Below are 20,841 nucleotides of genomic sequence, written 5' to 3' on the forward strand. Positions count from 1 at the left end.
CAAATAGTGTCTCACCTTCCCAGACTCTCTTTAAAAAGAAATTTCGGGGTCGGCGGATTTCTCCCCTGATAGGAAACTGTTTTCTAATTCAAAATAACACGTTTTGGAGCTCTCTGAAGCTACCTTCACACTCAGCAACTTTACAACGAGAACGACAACGATCCGTGATGTTGCAGCGTCCTGGATAGCGATCTCGTTGTGTTTGACACGCAGCAGCGATCTGTATCCCGCTGTGATATCGCTGGTCGGAGCTAGAGTCCAGAACTTTATTTCGTCGCTGATGACCCTCTGTCATCTTTGGATCGGCGTATGTGAAAGTTAAAAAAAAAACAGTACATACTCACATTCTGATGTCTGTCACGTCCCCCGGCCGCGCTGCCGAGAGCTTCCCTGCACTGACTGTGTCAGCGCCGGCCGTAAAGCAGAGCACAGGGGTGACGTTACTGCCGGCTCTGACACATTCAGTGCAGGGAAGCTCTTGGCAGCAGCGCGTGCATAGCAGCGCTCCTGCCGAAAGCAGCTTTAACCCTGTGGACGCCGGCGGGGGACGTGACAGACATCAGAATGTGAGTATGTAGTGTTTTTTTTTTTTACTTTTACAATGGTAACCAGGGTAAATATCAGGTTACTAAGCGCGGCCCTGCACTTAGTAACCCGATGTTTACCCTGGTTACCCGGGTGCTGCAGGGGGACTTCGGCATCGTTGAAGACAGTTTCAACGATGCCGAAGTCGTTCCCCTGATCGTTGATCGCTGGAGAGAGCTGTCTGTGTTACAGCTCCCCAGCGACCACACAACGACTTACCAACGATCACGGCCAGGTCGTATCGCTGGTCGTGATCGTTGGTAAGTCGTTTAGTGTGACTTAGGCTTTACTTTCTTGTTACATTTCTCACTTTTTTTTTTTCAACATCTCTGCTCATTGTCAGTGAATGAATGTTGTCATTTGCACCCAGAGGACAGAGGGCGTCTTGATTGCTTCAGAGAGCACATTATTGGGCAGTCCCTGTGTTTGGCCTTTTGCCTATTTCCATTCAATGACATGAAGCAGAGATCCAGCAAATCTTAAGAAAATTCAAATCTTTAAAATGCTAAATTCTGCAGACGTGAAGAGTTGTACTGTTGTTTCTTTCAGGATGATTCTCCTGGTATTATAGAGAGATGGAAACCAAAGCTTGAAGATAAAGGCATCCGTGTGATTTTAGGAGGTCATGACAGCGAGCGACCACGGGGAGGTGAGAGCAAACCTGATTATACCAGACAGGTCCACCACAGTGACTGCACCAGCAGAATAGTGAGTGCAGCTCTGGAGTATAATACAGGATATAACTCAGGATCAGTAATGTGTAATGTATGTACACAGTGACTGCACCAGCAGAATAGTGAGTGCAGCTCTGGAGTATAATACAGGATGTAACTCAGGATCAGTACAGGATAAGTAATGTAATGTATGTACACAGTGACTGCACCAGCAGAATAGTGAGTGCAGCTCTGGAGTATAATACAGGATGTAACTCAGGATCAGTACAGGATAAGTAATGTAATGTATGTACACAGTGACTGCACCAGCAGAATAGTGAGTGCAGCTCTGGAGTATAATACAGGATATAACTCAGGATCAGTAATGTGTAATGTATGTACACAGTGACTGCACCAGCAGAATAGTGAGTGCAGCTCTGGAGTATAATACAGGATGTAACTCAGGATCAGTAATGTAATGTATGTACATAGTGACTGCACCAGCAGAATAGTGATATAACAACCAACTCACAAGCATAATCAGCATGGTAAAGTATTATGAAATACCACACTGGGAAGGAACAATAAAAGGCAAAAAATCCTAACCTGCTGTCATCAAATGGACATAGAAAAACGGACCGGTCGCGAATCATGCATATACAAAAAAGAAGGCAAAAAAGCCAGGAAAAACAACCAAAGAAAGTCCATATATAAATACATGCAAAATTTGCTTTATGAAGGTTACCCCCTGAGGAAGGAGAGTATCCGAAACTATCGTTGGGGTGTGTGGACGACTCCTGTGAACCCTCACATCTTATAAACTGTGGTATGTAAAGTTTATGTAATGTTTCTGCTACACTGGGATAGATTGGGAATTTTCCTATATACTCTATAGAATTTAACATGCTGTTGCCAATTTTGGTATATCTTAGCATGAGGACTCCCGGGGTGTAGTCTGATTTTCTTGACTGACATGCATAGTGATACCTTTCTTACAATTTGATTACTGCTGGGTTTTTGTCCCAATTTTCACAGCATCATTATATTCGATGTGAGGGTTCCATGTGTCCGTTCACACTTGCTTGTTTTTTGTACTCTCTTGCAATGGATGCTTTTCCCTTGCACCATTTTTAAACTCTGATTTTGTACTGTCCTTTGTAGTATCCTTAATAAAGCAAATTTTGCATGTATTTATATATGGACTTTCTTCAGCAGAATAGTGAGTAGAGCTCTGGAGTATAATACAGGATGTAACTCTGTAACTCGGGATCAGTAATGTAATGTATGTACACAGTGACTGCACGCACCAGCAGAATAGTGAGTGCAGCTCTGCTGTTGCTCATTGTGTTGATTGTGGGTGTGGTCGCCACTGATCCTGTGTGCTCCAGAGACTCACGAGCTCTCCACCCGGGGACCTGCTCTCACTCCTACCCAGGGAGGGAGTGGGATTCCTGGGATGAGTGAAGGAGCCAAGTCCCAGGCTGGTGGGGGCAGAAGAAACCAGCAACCGGTCTTCACATCAGAGGACCTGGGGGGGGGGTGAGACGCTCCACCAGGAATCACAGCAATGTGGCTCCTACTCCCTAAGGTCTGCAGAGACCCAGAGAAGCCGCAACAAGCCTCCAACATGGAGGAGAAGCCTGCTAGCGTGCATGATGGCAGTCCTTCCGGAGGAAAGCTGAGTGCTCACGGAGGTGAGGCTGACCTTACTGAGTGAGGTTGGGGGCTGCAGAGACCCCGGGTGTCTGTGTCCACCTATGGCTCCCGGGTCATGAGCCTCCTTCGTGAGTATGAAGATGCAAGCAAGACCCTGAGGAGGCTCCGGGAGGAGCTGCACCGCACAAGCGCCAAAGCTGCAGGTTCCTCCAAGCCGAGAGAGACCCAACTCCAGGCGGAGGTAAAGAGACTTAAGCTTGGAGTTAATGAGCTTGAAGTGAGGATAGCTTTTATTAGAGAAAATTGGACTATTAAAAGAAAAACTGCAAAATGAAGACAAATTCAGAGAAATGGCTGATAGCAGAGAGCAAAGGCAGATGAGGCTGCAGCCTGAGAGCCCGGTGGATGAGGAGTAGGATGATGACCAGCAGAAAGCCCCACCTTGCACCCTGCAAAGTCTTCCGCAGGCCACTTGCACCGAGCTTCCTGCAGGACAGGTGACATTAACATCTGGGTGCAGTTCTTCTGGCTCTGGGGAGGACAGTGATAACAGCGGCCAGGCTAATAGCGGAGATCAAGCTCCTGGAGTCCCCAGTGTGCCTTCAGAACTTCCATCTTGGTGATGATTTACCAGAGGAAACACCTGGGGACCAGAAGAAAAAGGCAATGACCACCAAGCCAAAGCTGCTGGATGCGGTAAGCTATGTGTATGTCCCCCTCCCTGTACCCCCTGAGTTGGCTGCAGGGTCAGCTCGCTGTATAAGCCCCGTTGCCCAGCACAGCCCGGGTTCTGCTGTGCAAAGGCGCTGGGAGATTACAAAGCAACGTAGTGAGGCGCAGAGCTCCGTCTCTGCTTGTAGTAGCGGGGACGTTGCAGCAGATGCATCAGCTGAGAGGCTGGATGGTGAGGGTGGCCCGGCGGCAGTCGTACCTTCAGGCCACGATACTGTGGTGCGCTCCTCAGTGGGAAGCGGTCCAGTGTCTGGGGGGCAGCTCCGGTAGCATTGGTACCTCTGAATTCTGTTGCCGCTGATCACTTAGTTGAGAAGCGGCGGCAGTGTGAGGGGTTTGCCGGGGTTGGGGAGTTCCAGTCCTCCCACCAAAGTCCTATTCTGTGTGGCGCCGCTGGTCAACAAGATGCTGATATAAAGGATCAGTGGCGCATCACAGCGGCGAAAGATCAGCAGCGTCTGGTATCAACTGTGAAACTGATGATGCGGAGGGCACTCGTAAGACCAGGGGTGAGGTCTCCTCCAGTTCTGTGGAGGAGACTTAGCCCCTTGTGTCTGATGATACGGAGGTCAAAATGTCACTGTTCAAGCAGGAGTGAATGTGGTGGGTATGAATGAGGAAAACTCTTTGTCTAGTGGTGTGGTTGCTGGTTTGGTGGAGGGTGAGGGGGTTATGGAGGTGGGAATAGTGATACTGTTGGTGTGGATGTGGTCACTGGTCCAGTTTCCCCCCCCTCCCCCACCTGGTGGTGGCAGCACCCATCAGGAGTTATGCCGCTGTCACCTCTGGGTGGAAATAGGGCGTCCTCCTTGTCTCGACTCTGGGGACTTCATTTTGCAACAACGTCTTCTAGAGGCTCTAAAAAGAAGGGGGACAGATCAGTAATGGAAGAGGGTTGAGAGGTTGATCTAGCCTTCTAGAATACAGGCATGACCTGGGGGCCTTCCGAGAGCAAAGGGGGTTGATACAGTATGGTCCCTTCCAACAGCCGGGCTGTGTAGTGTGCGTAGGAATGTGGTCCGTCTTCAGTGGAGGGGCAGTGATGCATGTCCTCTAAGGTCGAAGGTTGTGGAGATCCTGCTGAGGATAGGCTTCAAGGCGATTGACATCTAAGCCTTGATACATCCCTATTCCATGCCTGAGTTTGATGTAAGCTTTGTTTGGCCAGAGGGGCTTGAGCTCTTCTGGTCGAACTATGAGTTGGCAAAAAAGAGCCCGGCTGGCGAGACTTTGCCGTTCAGGTGGTGTCTCGCCAAAACCAAGTCAAGAAAGTGACCGTGATGACTTGTAACGAGTCGCTTTCTTGTTATGACGTGGCTTGGTTGGTATGGAGAGGTGGTGGAAATGCCAAAGAAAAACCATGACGAGTTTGGTATCTGGTCAGGGGCCTGGACGTTTATGGTTAAACTTAAGCGTTCAGGTGGTACGGTTGCTCACCTTCCATCATCTGCCTTCCTGAGTAGTGATCGTATCCAGGTCTTCTACCAGGGGCAACCGAAGCCGTGTCACAGTTGCGGTGACCCCACACACTTCAGTGCAAACTGCATTGCAGAAATGTGCATTGTGTGGGGATATCGGCCATCTTGCTGCATCTTGTGTGTAGATTAGGTGCCACCTGTGTGGTGAGTTAGGTCACCCATTCAGCCGTTGTCCTCGCTCCTTTGCTAATGATGTTGTGACCCTGGTGGGAGAAAGCCGTGAGGCTGATTCTGCTGGGGAAGGGACTAGCAGGGTTGAGGGAGCTGAGATGCCAAGGAGGAAAAGCAATAAAGAATCCTGCCCCCCTGAAGCGTCTAGACAAGCGCAGACAGGATAGGGATCTGGGTGAGCCTCGGGCTACTGAGTTGGCCCCTGTCCTGGCCAGTCTTGCTGCTGAGGCCCCGACGGATGATGAGTTAGATGAGGAGGTCAGGAGGATCCACAGGGAGTAAAGCGCCACTGCCTACAAATCCTCTCATTATGAAATTGTGGCTGAGGATAATAGGCAGTGGCTAGAGGACAAGCGTAAGCTCGGCACCAAAAAGAGAAAGATGGGAGATAAAACCTCTTCTCCTTCTCTGACCAAGGTACCTAAGGAAGGAAAAACTGACTCCCCTCTGGTCTTTCTAACCGGTTCCAAGCCCTTGAGAACATCTCTTCCTCTGAGGAGGAAGCTGAGGGTGAGGTTCCGGCTTCGGCGGGGCTTACAGGGGGCGCCGTATCTTCTTCTTCTGGGAATGTAAGGTCCTTGGAGGGAGGGACTGGCCCAGAGTCCGGGGACGAGGACGATTAAAAGAAAATGATATCCAAAAAAGAAAAAAGATAAAGCGCACTCACCGGTAGTAAATCCAAGTCTTTATTCCAAGTCTTTATTCGGACATAACTTAATGTGCTGCAGGGAGGGTGGTGAACACTCGGACGACAGCTGTTTCGTGCTTAATGCACTTCAACAGGTCCGATTAAAAGAAAAAACACGTGGGAATGGATACCTCATTGTCATTAAAGAGAGGGAATGATTCCTCCTCTGAGACAGAGGATAAGGGGAGTGGGATGAAGAAAGCCATCTAACTCAATCACCAATTATGGCGGTACCCACTCCGTTGACGCTGGTATCCATTATTGTCACCAACATAAAGTCAAATACAGCTAGATTTGCGGCCTTTGATTTTCTCAGCCGGGTTGAAGCTGATATTTTCTTTTTGCAAGAGACCAGGCTGCCAACCATGGCAGACATGTTTAAAGCTAAGAGGGAGTGGAGACTCGGGCCCTCCTATTGGTCTTTTGTGGCCGAGCCGTATAGCGGAGTGGCGGTCCTTTTTGCCGCAGCGGTGGAATGCCAACGGGTTATTGAGTTAGGAATGGGGAGGTGCCTGATATTAGATGCCCTCATGAAGGGACAAGAGCTCCGACTCGTTAACATCTATGGTCCCCAATCTAAGTGAGACCGGAAGTGTCTCTCTGAGGATCAAGCCCTACCTTTTTACAAGTCGACAGGTTGTCTTTGGAGGGGACTTCAATGCTGTCACGAGGCCCCGAGATAGAGGAGGTTCCAGAGACAAGCTGACTTATGATAGCGTCGCCCTTAATAGTTTAGCTAGTGAGGCTCGCCTGATGGATGTCCACATTCGGCACACACCAGGCCACGAGGGGTTCATCTGTTATAGAGGTTACTGTAGGTCCAGGATAGATAGGTTTTATTTAAAGGAGGAAGCTGTCTCTTCAGAAGTGTCTGTTGTTGAGGTGGAGTTCTCCGACCACTGTTTAATTTTGTTTTCTCAGAATGTTAGAGACCCTCCGGATGGGAAGAGGCTTTTGGAGGCTCAGTTCGTCTCTCTTGGAAGAAGTGGAGATAAGATGGTCCTTTGAGGATCTTCGTCAGAGCCAGGTACCCTTACTGGATCTTTGTAGTAGTAAGTCAGAGTGGTGAGAGATGTTCAAGGAAAGGGTGGCGAGATTATTCCGCCAGCTCTCGAGCTTCAGGAGTCTGATAAGGTACCGCCTGTATCGGGTCTGAGGAGGAAACTCAAGCATCTTTTCTCAACTGGAGGAGATCTCCAGAGTGGAATCTTCGCTTATGAGGTGTCAGTATGATAGACACGCATCTTTGGTTTTAAAGAGGGATTACGGGAAGTACTGCTTACCTAGCCCTTATAGAAACTGCAAGATGTCAGTGAATAGTTTAGTAGTTACAGGACTGGTCGACACTATGGGGTCCCTAAGGCTATCCAGATCAGGGATCCTGGAGGTTGTCAGATCCTTCTGCTCGCATCTCTTGGGGAAGAGGGATCTTGATTGGGATGAGATGTTGGCTTTCCTGGCTGAAGCTGTCCCAGAACCAGGGGTAGACCCCTTTCTTGACATTTTGACAGAAATGATCAGGGAAGAGGAAGTTAAGTTGGCGATTGAAGGACTTGCCCCCAAAAATCTCCTGGTCCAGATGGCTTAACATCTCAATTCTATAAGACCTTTTAAGGACGCTTTGGTTCAGGGTGGATTGATTTAAATCACGCCGATTTAAATCATGATTTAAATCAAAAGATTTTTTTCTATTTAAATCGGATCGATTTAAATCATGATTTTAATCATGATTTAAATCACTGATTTACATCAAAAGGTTTTTTTTAATATAAATCACGATTAAAATGAGAAGTGAGAGCAGTGCGCATGTGCGCCCATAGTTACACGGACGAAACTAGGGGCAACGATCTAACGCCAGGGTGAGGGGGGGACCCCAAAGTAAGTAAAAATCTTTTTTGTTTTACTATATGGCAATAGGTAGGTGTTGAAAAGCAGCATGTCTTAATTGTATAAACTATTAATAGCCTCCACATTTTGTTCATACTGCCCCTTTAATTCCACACTTCTAGCTTGGTTTCACTTTTGGTTTAGTTTCTTTTTCCATTCAGTTGACATGCCCAAACTTGTTGGATAGTCAGCATCCTACAGAAACCTCTGGAAGAGCATGGCATTGTGAATGTTACACATATACAGCCTTTATTCTACTGAGTTAAACAACTCAGCTTTATCTCATGATGGAAGAACCTTTGGATGGTAAAATATTTTCCTCAAAAAGCAGTTTATTGAAAAAAATCCGATTTAAATCAAAAAAATCCGATTTTTTTGATTTTTAAAAAAAAACATTGATTTTTATCCACCCTGCTTTGGTTCCCCTCTTCACTGAGGTGTTCAATGAGTGTCTTTCCTCGGGCACTCTGCCAAAGTCAATGAGGAGGTCTGCCCAGATCATCTTGTGAAAGGGTAAGGACCCATCTTGCATTGAGAATTGGTGTCCCATAGCGCTTCTCAATGCAGACAGGAAGGTTCTGGCAAAGGTGCTGTTTAATCGGCTGGTGAAATTTGCACCCAGACTCCTTTCTGAGGCCCAGTATTGCTCTGTTCCGGGCTGCAGACCATTTAGTGCTGTAATGTGTCCGAGAGGTGGTGGAGCAGGGTAGGGCTGGTCACTGGAAGGGGTACATGCTGTCCCTGGATCAGGCAAAAGCGTTTGATGGGGTTAATCACGAGTACCTTTGGCCTGTCCTTCTAAGGTATGGCCTGCCGGGGGGTGTTGTTGATTGGCTTAAGGCCTTGTACAGTGGGGCAGAGAGTTTCCTGCTTGTGAACGGTTGGACTGGCAGCTCTTTTGAGGTTGGATCTGGTGTTCGCCAGGGTTGTCCCTTGAGCCCGCTGCTGCACGTGTTTGCGATTGACCCACTTCTTAGGAGGATGGACCGTTGGGATGGATGAGGCAGCACCGGAAGCCACTCTGAGGGTGGTGGCATATGCCGATGATGTCACTGTTTTTGTTTCCTCTCACAAGGAGGCAGGGTGGCTGATGTCAGAGGTAAATCGCTACTCGGAGGCATTTGGGTCCAAGATCAACTGAGATAAGTGAGAGTCTCTGGCTGGGAGGAGGAGATCCTGGTTTTGATCTCCCGTACACCCTTCCCAGACCCAAAGTCTCTGCAAAAGTCCTTGGCATCAAATTTGGCCAAGGGGATTACCCCAAGCAAAATTGGGATAGCGGGCTAGAGATCGCCACTCAGAAGGTGAAACAATGGAAGGGTTGGCCTTTGACCCTAAGGGAAAGGATAAACCTGATCAAAACTTACCTGCTCCCTTTACTGATTTATCGGGCAGTGTGTGCATCTTGCCGTAGTCTCTCTGGACTTGGGTCTATAGTTTGTACTTTCAACTGTTATGGGGGAATAGACTGAACCTGGTCTAGAGGGAGGTTGCTTACCGTACGAGGAGACTAGGAGGGATGGGTATGGTCAATCCTGTGGTATTCCTTGTGGATACCTTCATTAAGATCAACATTGCAAACCTCTGGAAAGAGAAGGCTCCTCCGTGGGTATTCTCCTGTAGGGGATGATTTCAGCCTTTCTTCCAGGAATGGGAGACAGGAGGGCAAGTGAAGGATCTTCGCACACCGCATGGACATCTTCCGGCTTACGCTACCTTGGATCTGAAGGTAATTTGTCGGTGGGGTCTGGGAATGTGGGAGACCAGGACTCAGCCAAGGATACTCCTTGACAATAGGGTTCTGTTGACCTATTTCCAGAGGCCTCTGGCGCTCAGGGATTGCCCAAGTTGGGATCTTGGGGTGGTTTTGCATCTTTTGAATTCTATCAGGATCCCCTCGAAGTTTTGGAACTTGGCTTGGCACTGCTTCCATGGGAAACTGTGTGTGAGGGACAATCTGTAGTGTAGGAGCTCTGAGGTCAGGAACTGTCCTCGGGAGCATTGTGGTACTGTGCTGGAAAGCATGGACCACTTGCTGCTTCATTGTCCCTTCAACACAGAGGTGTTCAACAGGGTGGGTGCCTTCATTGGCTGGTCTCGGCTGGCCAGCCTCTCCTATGTGGAATGGGCATATGGAGCATTCGGAGACCTCGGTGGTCGGGACCGCTGCACCTTTTTTCTAGTTCGCGCAGTGGTTAGGTATCACACGTGGAACGCACGGTGCTTAGTATCAACGCAACGGAAAATTCTCCCAGTGGACGATGTGTTTAGGGCCATACTCGGTGACCTGGTGAAGGTGCGCTCTCTGGAGTATGGGAGACTGGGCGCACGGAGGGCCGCGCTCCTCTGGAGGGGCTTTTCTTTTAGTGTGCCCTAGTCTGGTCATCTCCTTTCCTGGTGGTGGGCTGCTGCTGACACTGTAGATTTTTGTTTTGTTTGATCGGTATACAGTGATGTAGGGCTGCAGGCACCAAACTTGGGCTTTGTGATTTATGGTTATTGTAGTGTGTACTGTTGTTTATATTGTATATATTGTGTATAGGGATATAGGTTTGGGTGTAGGTGTTAGGTTGGGTGGTGGGAAAAGGGGGGAGGTGGGATTATCTTGTGGGACTATGGGACACTGGGGTGTTTGGGGGAAAAACTGGCACTGCCTGATCTGGCTTATGGATGTTGGACATGGACTGAGGCATGATATGCAGGACCAGCTCTCAGGTCAGTGCGGGGGTTGGGAATGGTGCGCTTGAGTGTGGGGTGGTAGTTAGCTTAGTATTGTATATATTTGCTTAGTTTGTGGTTTATATTTAAAATTAAAAACAAATTTTTTTTTTGTATATAGTGTTATTAGCTATTGTTTGTTTTTCTTTGTTTGTTATTATTTAGTTTGGTGAGCAGACCGGAAGGTGTAAGTACTTAATGTTAGTTATTATTCTGTATAATATGTGTGAGAGGAGAGAATGAGCGGCTGGACCAGTATTCATTACACTGATTATTTCCTGGCTGATATTTCTGTTTTGTTTCTGTTATTATGTGTTTCATTTTTATAATAAAAGATCTACAGGATGTACGGTATAAAATGCCTTTTTGTATAAAGATGCCTTTTTTTGATATGTAACCTTGACATGATGGGATTCTGCTTTAACCCTTTGCATACTTTTACAGTGGTCTACGTAGTTACATCTGTAGGACGTGCACGTAGGGGTTGCAGACAGCAGTCATAACACACACAACAGCTGTTGCGATCAAGATGCCAGATGAAACACAATACGGAGGAACATTCTGAGAATTAGGCCTTGTGAGTGCGGCCCGGGCCCAGAGGGACGCACACGGAGCGGTTTCACCGGTGTCTCGGGCAGCGACTCCACCATTGGCTGCAGCGGTGCTGGGTTTGGCACTTATGGGAAGGAGTCCTGGCCCAGCCATTGAGAAACGTGGCCGGACTGTAAGTCTGGCAGCGTGGACACGTGACTGACAACACACCTGGAGATATGGCAGAAAGCGAAGGGATCATTATGTACATGCGTCTCCTGGATACTCTTAGCTTACACATATTGGTACTTCTTAAGTTGCACCCGTTTCTATGCTCCACAGCTGCACTCCTAATTCTGCAGCTTCCAGAGCTGATCTGTCAGCATTTCCTACAGGCTCATGACCTCTAGTGATTTCCATTCTGGGACTTGCAGTACGCTCATCCCTCTGTAGATTTGTCCGGGCAGCTCTCGATCAGGTGATATTAATACATCCGTTCACTGACTTCTGGCAGAGATCTTGAAAATGGGGAGTTAAAAAGATAAAATAATTTATTACTTGATCTAGCAAAGTAGGAGATGTATGTGGCCTCCCTATGGGCTTTTTGGGGGCATTTATATGGGCTGTGGGGGGGGCTATGCATTCCTCCAGCCGTCCCCCAGACTGCTCCGCCTGGGATCTGTTTATTTGCAGTGGAAATATGCGTGAAGTCGGAGTCTCGGGGTGGAAATGTGGGGTCACTCCTCATTCCTGCCGCGTGTGGAATGTTTAATATCTGATGGAACGCACATTACTAAGCCGTCGCCATGGCAACCCATTTCCCCTTCCATCCTCGGCTGTCTGCGCTGAATGCAAATCCCTTTGGCACGGGACGCACGGCTCCTTTTCCTTCCGCAAAAGAAAAAAAAAATATTTAAGCACTGCCGGAGCGAGGAGTGCGGCCGCACAGACGTATCCTGTTCATAAAGGAGAGAATCCATCTATTTATTATCTCGAGGTCGGATTTCAAACACAGCTGTCAAGACGCCGCGAGCCGCCAGATGTGCGCAAATGTGATCACCGAGCTGGAAGCACAAATATTATTCTAGTAATTGTATCATAGGAGCGACAGCATTCAGCTTCATTTTTGGGAAGCTGTTAGGAGGCTTATACATTACTGACCCTGAGTTACATCCTGTATTATACGCCAGAGCTGCACTCACTATTCTGCTGGTGCAGTCACTGTGTACATACAGTACATTACTGATCCTGAGTTACATCCTATATTATACTCCAGAGCTGCACTCACTATTCTGCTGGTGCAGTCACTGTGTACATACATTACATCTTTCCTCCATCCCACAAATCTTCCTTACCTGACCTATCTATCGCAATCAACGACATCATGCTTTCCCCCGTACACGAAGTCCGCTACCTCGGAGTAACCTTCGACTCTGCCCTGTCCTTCAAACCGCACATCCAAGCTCTTTCCACCTCCTGTCGCCTCCAGCTCAAAAATATCTCCAGAATCCGTCCTTTCCTCAACCCTCAATCTACTAAAATGCTTGTGCATGCCCTCATCATCTCCCGCCTTGACTACTGCAACATCCTTTTCTGTGGCCTCCCTGCTAACACTCTTGCACCTCTCCAGTCCATCCTTAACTCTGCTGCCCGACTAATCCATCTCTCTACTCGCTACTCCTCCGCTTCCCCCCTCTGCAAATCTCTTCACTGGCTCCCATTCCCTCAGCGTATCCAGTTCAAATTACTAATACTGACCTACAAAGCCATCCATAACCTGTCTCCTCCATATATCTCTAAACTAATCTCCCGATATCTTCCCTCACGTAATCTCCTGTCCTCCCAAGACCTCCTTATCTCCTCCACGCTTATTTGCTCCTCACCCAACCACCTCCAAGACTTCTCCCGAATATCCCCCATCCTCTGGAATTCTCTGCCCCAACACGTCCGACTATCAACCACAGTCGGATCCTTCAGACGGAACCTGAAAACTCATCTCTTCAGGAAAGCCTACAGCCTGCACTGACCTCGCTGCCTCCTCATCACTACCGAAGCTACCGCCTCACCAACACCGGAGCTCCCGCAACCCTCAACCTACTGTCTCCTTCCCCACATCCTGTAGAATGTAAGCCCACAAGGGCAGGGTACTCGCCCCTCTGTATCAGTCTGTCATTGTTAGTCTGTCTACTGTAAGTGATATCTGTAATCTGTATGTAACCCCTTCTCATGTACAGCACCATGGAATCAATGGTGCTATATAAATAAATAATAATAATAATTACATTACTGATCCTGAGTTACATCCTGTATTATACCCCAGAGCTTCACTCACTATTCTGCTGGTGCAGTCACTGTGTACATACATTACATTACTTATCCTGTACTGATCCTGAGTTACACTCTGTATTATACTCCAGAGCTGCACTCACTATTCTGCTGGTGCAGTCACTGTGTACATACATTACATTACTTATCCTGTACTGATCCTGAGTTACATCCTGTATTATACTCCAGAGCTGCATTCACTATTCTGCTGGTGCAGTCACTGTGTACATACATTACATTACTTATCCTGTACTGATCCTGAGTTACACCCTGTATTATACTCCAAAGCTGCACTCACTATTCTGCTGGTGCAGTCACTGTGTACATACATTACATTACTTATCCTGTACTGATCCTGAGTTACATCCTGTATTATACTCCAGAGCTGCACTCACTATTCTGCTTGTGCAGTCACTGTGTACATACATTACATTACTTATCCTGTACTGATCCTGAGTTACACCCTGTATTATACTCCAGAGCTGCACTCACTATTCTGCTTGTGCAGTCACTGTGTACATACATTACATTACTTATCCTGTACTGACCCTGAGTTACATCCTGTATTATACCCCAGAGCTGCATTCACTATTCTGCTGTTGCAGTCCCCGTGTACAGAGCTTACTCAGGCTTTTGATTGGGGAAGAACCATCTATATATATATTTGGCAGCTTTATTAACATGCCAGCATTATTTTCTGTTTCAGGTTTTACCATTTGTTTATCGTCCCCAAAAGTTGCCGTCACCTCCCTGATCCCACTTAATCATAGAATCATAGAATAGTATTGTTGGAAGGGACCTCCTGGGTCATCTGGTCCAACCCTGTTGTGAATCTGCTTTTGGGCTCCTTCTGGTGGTGGCTAGTGGTACTGGTGACTCGGGTCTGTTTTCTTTCTCAGTTCACCTGTTTTCATCAGTAGTGGGGTGTTCCTATTTAATCCTGCTCTTCAGTCATTGCCTTGCCGGCCATCAATGTAACTAGAGCCTTTCTGTTGCATGTTCCTGCTCCTAGACTACTGATCAGCTAAGTTGGACTCTTAGTCCTAAGTTTGTTTGCATTTTTTGTTCCAGTTTACAGTTAAGTCTTTTTCTGTAGCTGGAAGCTCTTGTGGGCTGAAATTACCACTCCTGTGTCATGAGTTGACACATGAGTTTTAAAGTAATTTCAGGATGGTTTTTTAAAAGGGTTTTCAGCTGACCGTGCAGTTCCCTTTTGTATCTTTCTACTATCTAGTAAGCGGACCTCGCTTTGCTGAACCTACCTTCATACTGCGTATGTCTTTTCCTCTGAACTCACCGTCAATATATGTGGGGGGCTTCTGTCTCCTTTTTGGGGGAATTTCCCTAGAGGTAAGCCAGGTCTGTTTATTTCCTCTACTAGGGTAAGTTAGTTCTCCGGCTGGCGAGAGACGTCTAGGGATAAAACGTAGGCACGCCCCCCGGCCACTATTAGTTGTGTGGTAGGTTTAGCTCACGGTCAGCTCGAGATTCCATCACCCAAGAGCTAGTTCGTTATTTATGTGTCCTGACGTTCCCCTGCCATTGGGAACCATGACACAACCCCCTGCTCATTGCAGGATTCACTAAATCATCCCAGACATATGTCTGTCCAGCCTCTGTTTGAAGACTTCCACTGAAGGAGAACTCACCACCTCTCTCGGCAGCCTGTTCCACTCATTGATCACACTCACTGTCAAGTAGTTTTTTTTTATAATATCTAATCTGTGTCTTCTCCCTTTCAGTTTCATCCCATTGCTTCTCGTGTTTCCTTATGCAAATGAGAATAAGGATGATCCTTCTACAATGTGACAGCCCTTGAGATATTTGTAGACTTCTCTGAAAGTAATTCTAGTTCTGGAGAAATCTGTATTTAAAGGTCTATAAGTTTGGTTTTTGCTGAAATCCTATATTGTATGAGGAGCAGCAGTGACCCTTTTACTTAACTGCCCTGCTCCATTTTTCACAAAGTTTGAAATGGCTGATAACAGGGAACAATAGACTATATTGAATGATATAAGGTATAAAAATATTGAGACATTCTAGCACTCACCAGGTTGGGTCTTGGTTCAATTACTCACCAATGACAACGGTTGCTCATCCCCTTTAAAGCCTGGCTGCTTACACGTGCAGTTTTTTCCCTCTTGCAGTCGCCAGGTATCCATTACTACCATTCTCACTGACTCATGAGTTTTGCAGATTGTTATATGCAGCTGTAAAATCAACTGAAACCATGTTTAGAAATCAAATCCTCCACTACAGAGAGCGAGCGGGAGAGAGCGCGAGCGGGTACCAGCAACAGCGGGAGATAAATTTCGTAAGAAGAGATTTCTTTTTCTCTCCCATCGTGCCAAAAAGGAGAACATGTCTTCAATTTAGAATTTTGCTGTGAAGCCAGATCAGTTTCCACTTCTAAAGAGGATAAATTATATATCTAATGAAGAAAGCAGGGAATACTGTGAGCATTCCGCTATAAAGGCTGCAGAATAGTGAGTTCAGCTCTGGAGTATTATACAGGATGTAACTCAGGATCAGTACAGGATAAGTAATGTAATGTATGTACACACTGACTGCACCAGCAGAATAGTGAGTGCAGCTCTGGAGTATAATACAGGATGTAACTCAGGATCAGTACAGGATAAGTAATGTAATGTATGTACACAGTGACTGCACCAGCAGAATAGTGAGTGCAGCTCTGGAGTATAATACAGGAGGTAACTCAGGATCAGTACAGGATAAGTAATGTAATGTATGTACACAGTGACTGCACCAGCAGAATAGTGAGTGCAGCTCTGGAGTATAATACAGGAGGTAACTCAGGATCAGTACAGGATAAGTAATGTAATGTATGTACACAGTGACTGCACCAGCAGAATAGTGAGTGCAGCTCTGGAGTATAAAACAGGAGGTAACTCAGATCAGTACAGGATCAGTAATGTAATGTACCGTATGTACACAGTGACTGCAGAAAAGTGAGTGCAGCTCTCGAGTATAATACAGGATGTTACTCGGGATCATTACATGATCAGTAATGTAATGTATGTTCACAGTGACTGCACCAGCAGAATAGTGAGTGCAGCTCTGGGGTATAATACAGGATGTTACTCAGGATCAGTACATGATCAGTAATGCAATGTATGTACACAGTGACTGCACCAGCAGAATTGTGAGTGCGGCTCTTGAGTATAATACATGATATAACTCAGGATCAGTACAGGATAAGTAATGCAATGTATGTACACAGTGACTGCACTAGCAGAATAGTGAGTGCAGCTCTGGAGTATAATACAGGATGTAACTCAGGATCAGTACAGGATAAGTAATGTAATGTATGTACTCAGTGACTGCACCAGCAGAATAGTGAGTGCAGCTCTGGGGTATAATCCAGGATGTAACTCAGGATCAGTACAGGATAAGTAATGTAATGTATGTACTCAGTGACTGCACCAGCAGAATAGTGAGTGCAGCTCTGGGGTATAATACAGGATGTAACTCAGGATCAGTACAGGATAAGTAATGTAATGTATGTACGCAGTGACTGCACCAGCAGAACAGTGAGTGCAGCTCTGGGGTATATTACAGGATGTAACTCAGGATCAGTACAGGATAAGTAATGTAATGTATGTACACAGTGACTGCACCAGCAGAATAGTGAGTGCATCTCTGGAGTATAATACTGGATGTAACTCAGGATCAGTACAGGATAAGTAATGTAATGTATGTACACAGTGACTGCACCAGCAGAATAGTGAGTGCAGCTCTGGAGTATAATACAGGATGTAACTCAAGATCAGTACAGGATCAGTAATGTAATGTATGTACACAGTGACTGCACCAGCAGAATAGTGAGTGCAGCTCTGGGGTATAATACAGGTTGTAACTCGGGATCTGTACAGTTCCTCTGTGTATATGTGTATTTAGCTGCACCCAGTGATACTTTCCTTATTGGTCATCATTTTTGGTCTTGTACGTGACTTAGATCTTTAGATTTGTTTCTTTTTTTCCGCCCACGCTCAATACCAGCTTCAGCTTCCTTTGCCATTACTAACCTCAAGGGTTCACCATATCCGCCCATCTCCGAGACCGTTATCTGGGTACAATTGCCCCCAGCAGCAGGAAGTGCGATCACCGTCAAATCTTGTGATCCGATCTGTAGTTGGAGTTTTTTTTTTCTAGTCATGTGAATGTCATAAGGACAAATGCATTATGGAAATGCACTTTTCTATCAGTGCCATTAACCCTTTCGTAACAGATTTTTCTGTTTAAGCAGAAATATTTATGTAGATTTTCTTTTCTTCACTTTTTTTTGAAGATCTCTAGTTGCTCTCATTATAATGGATGGCGTTCTATACCCTTTACTTATCCCAGGTGAAGTTTAGCTACATTTGCTTCCATTCCAGATATTCCTGCTTGAGCTTTACAATATGGAGTGCAGGTTATACATTTACCTGTGCTGAGACCTAGTCAGGGCAGCAGAGATTTGTGTTGATTAGATTTGTTGGTTCACCTGGTGAGGTAGATATATTAAGCATATGGTTTTGATGGGACAGCTCGGACCAGAGGAGTTGGTGCAGAGATGCTGCGGAGCAGTGACTGTGTGCTGTGAGTCTGTGTACGGACATTCACCTTTGGTTCATCAGTCGTGCATGATGTCAAGCAGTTTGGTGTTGTGGAGCAGAGTGTGAGGACAGCACCTAGGAACAGCAGAACCAGATTGCCGGACAGGTAGGTTGTTGTAACATAGCCAAGTGTGCGAACAGCATTGCCGGATTGGCATCTTGTTGTAGCACCTAACATTGTGTGCCCGGCCCCAGGAATAGCAGAGCTGGGTGAGTGGGCAGGCATCTTGTTGTAGCAAAGTTAGTTGTGCTCCCAGGAACAGCAGAGCAGGAGTGGTGAACTAGCATCTTGTAGCACAGCCAATTGTCCACCTAGGAACTACAGTGCGAGATTAGTAGAGGAGCCAATTCTGTGCCCAGCCACTGGAACAGCAGAGTCGGATTGGTGGACAGGCATCTTGTTGTAGCACAGCCAATTGTGCACCCAGGGACAGCAGAGTCGGATTGGTGGACAGGCATCTTGATGTAGCACAGCCAATTGTGCACCCAGGGACATCAGAGTCGGATTGATGGACAGTCATCTTGTTGTAGCATAGCCAATTGTGCACATAGGAACAGCAGATTCGGATTGGTGGACAGGCATCTTGATGTAGCACAGCCAATTGTGCACCCAGGAACAGCAGAGTGGGATTGGTGGACAGTCATCTTGTTGTAGCACAGCCAATTGTGCACCCAGTAACAGCAGAGTCGGATTGGTGGACAGGCATCTTGTTGTAGCACAGCCAATTGTGCACCCAGGAACAGCAGAGTCGGATTGGTGGACAGGCATCTTGTTGTAGCACAGCCAATTGTGCACACAGGAACAGCAGAGTGGGATTGGTGGACAGGCATCTTGTAGCACAGCCAATTGTGCACCCAGGGACAGCAGAGCCGGATTGGTGGACAGGCATCTTGTTGTAGCACAGCCAATTGTGCACCCAGGGACAGCAGAGTCGGATTGGTGGACAGGCATCTTGTTGTAGCACAGCCAATTGTGCACCCAGGGACAGCAGAGCCAGATTGGTGGACAGGCATCTTGTTGTAGCACAGCCAATTGTGCACCCAGGGACAGCAGAGTCGGATTGGTGGACAGGCATCTTGTTGTATCACAGCCAATTGTGCACCCAGGGACAGCAGAGTCAGATTGGGACAGTCATCTTGTTGTAGCACAGCCAATTGTGCACATAGGAACAGCAGATTCGGATTGGTGGACAGGCATCTTGTTGTAGCACAGCCAATTGTGCACCCAGGAACAGCAGAGTCGGATTGGTGGACAGGCATCTTGTTGTAGCATAGCCAATTGTGCACCCAGGAACAGCAGGGTCGGATTGGTGGACAGGCATCTTGTTGTAGCATAGCCAATTGTGCACCCAGGGACAGCAGAGCTGGATTGGTGGACAGGTATCTTGTTGTAGCACAGCCAATTGTGCACCCAGGGACAGCAGAGTCGGATTGGTGGACAGGCATCTTGTTGTAGCACAGCCAATTGTGCACATAGGAACAGCAGATTCGGATTGGTGGACAGGCATCTTGTTGTAGCACAGCCAATTGTGCACCCAGGAACAGCAGAGTCGGATTGGTAGACAGGCATCTTGTTGTAGCACAGCCAATTGTGCACCCAGGAACAGCAGAGTCGGATTGGTGGACAGGCATCTTGTTGTAGCATAGCCAATTGTGCACCCAGGGACAGCAGAGTCGGATTGGTGGACAGGCATCTTGTTGTAGCACAGCCAATTGTGCACCCAGGGACAGCAGAGTCGGATTGGTGGACAGGCATCTTGTTGTAGCACAGCCAATTGTGCACCCAGGGACAGCAGAGTCGGATTGGTGGACAGGCATCTTGTTGTAGCATAGCCAATTGTGCACCCAGGGACAGCAGAGCTGGATTGGTGGACAGGTATCTTGTTGTAGCACAGCCAATTGTGCACCCAGGGACAGCAGAGTCGGATTGGTGGACAGGCATCTTGTTGTAGCACAGCCAATTGTGCACCCAGGGACAGCAGAGTCGGATTGGTGGACAGGCATCTTGTTGTAGCACAGCCAATTGTGCACCCATGGACAGCAGAGTCGGATTGGTGGACAGGCATCTTGTTGTAGCACAGCCAATTGTGCACCCAGGGACAGCAGAGCTGGATTGGTGGACAGGTATCTTGTTGTAGCACAGCCAATTGTGCACCCAGGGACAGCAGAGTCGGATTGGTGGACAGGCATCTTGTTGTAGCACAGCCAATTGTGCACCCAGGGACAGCAGAGTCGGATTGGTGGACAGGCATCTTGTTGTAGCACAGCCAATTGTGCACCCAGGGACAGCAGAGTCGGATTGGTGGACAGGCATCTTGTTGTAGCACAGCCAATTGTGCACCCAGGGACAGCAGAGTCGGATTGGTGGACAGGCATCTTGTTGTAGCACAGCCAATTGTGCACCCAGGGACAGCAGAGTCGGATTGGTGAACAGGCGTCTTGTGGTAGCACAGCCAATTGTGCACCCAGGCACAGCAGAGCCGGATTGGTGGACAGGCATCTTGTTGTAGCACAGCCAATTGTGCACCCAGGCACAGCAGAGCCGGATTGGTGGACAGGCATCTTGTTGTAGCACAGCCAATCGACACACACAGTTGACAAGCGCGAGTAGAGAGTCGAGCAGAGAGGAGGCGAGCAGTGCGGCTCTGAAGCCAGTACATGAGTAACACAGATTGTGGACTGCATTCAGTTGTGACAAACCTTCAGGAGGCTGACATCAGGTTGTTTTTGGCCTCTGATCGTAATTAGAAACCTCTTCAGTCACCTGACAGCAAGCAGAGGTCTTGACGTAATTGAAATTG

General features: G+C 47.4%; 1 protein-coding gene across 4 annotated transcripts in view; it reads left to right on the forward strand.

Annotated features, from left to right (window-relative positions):
- The window catches only part of QTGAL (queuosine-tRNA galactosyltransferase), a 190,225-nt gene that overhangs the window by 8,846 nt on the left and 160,538 nt on the right, over positions 1-20,841 (forward strand). For 3 of the 4 annotated variants that reach the window (XM_077253589.1, XM_077253590.1, XM_077253591.1), the window contains exon 4: positions 1,135-1,234. In XM_077253589.1, the coding sequence (XP_077109704.1) occupies positions 1,135-1,234 (100 nt within the window). Of the gene's footprint in view, positions 1-1,134; positions 1,235-18,128; positions 18,147-20,841 lie in introns of those variants that run through there. The other variant, XM_077253592.1, reaches the window with a different exon arrangement.

This window comes from Ranitomeya variabilis, chromosome 4 (assembly GCF_051348905.1).
Source record: "Ranitomeya variabilis isolate aRanVar5 chromosome 4, aRanVar5.hap1, whole genome shotgun sequence".
Taxonomy (NCBI): Eukaryota; Metazoa; Chordata; class Amphibia; order Anura; family Dendrobatidae; genus Ranitomeya; species Ranitomeya variabilis.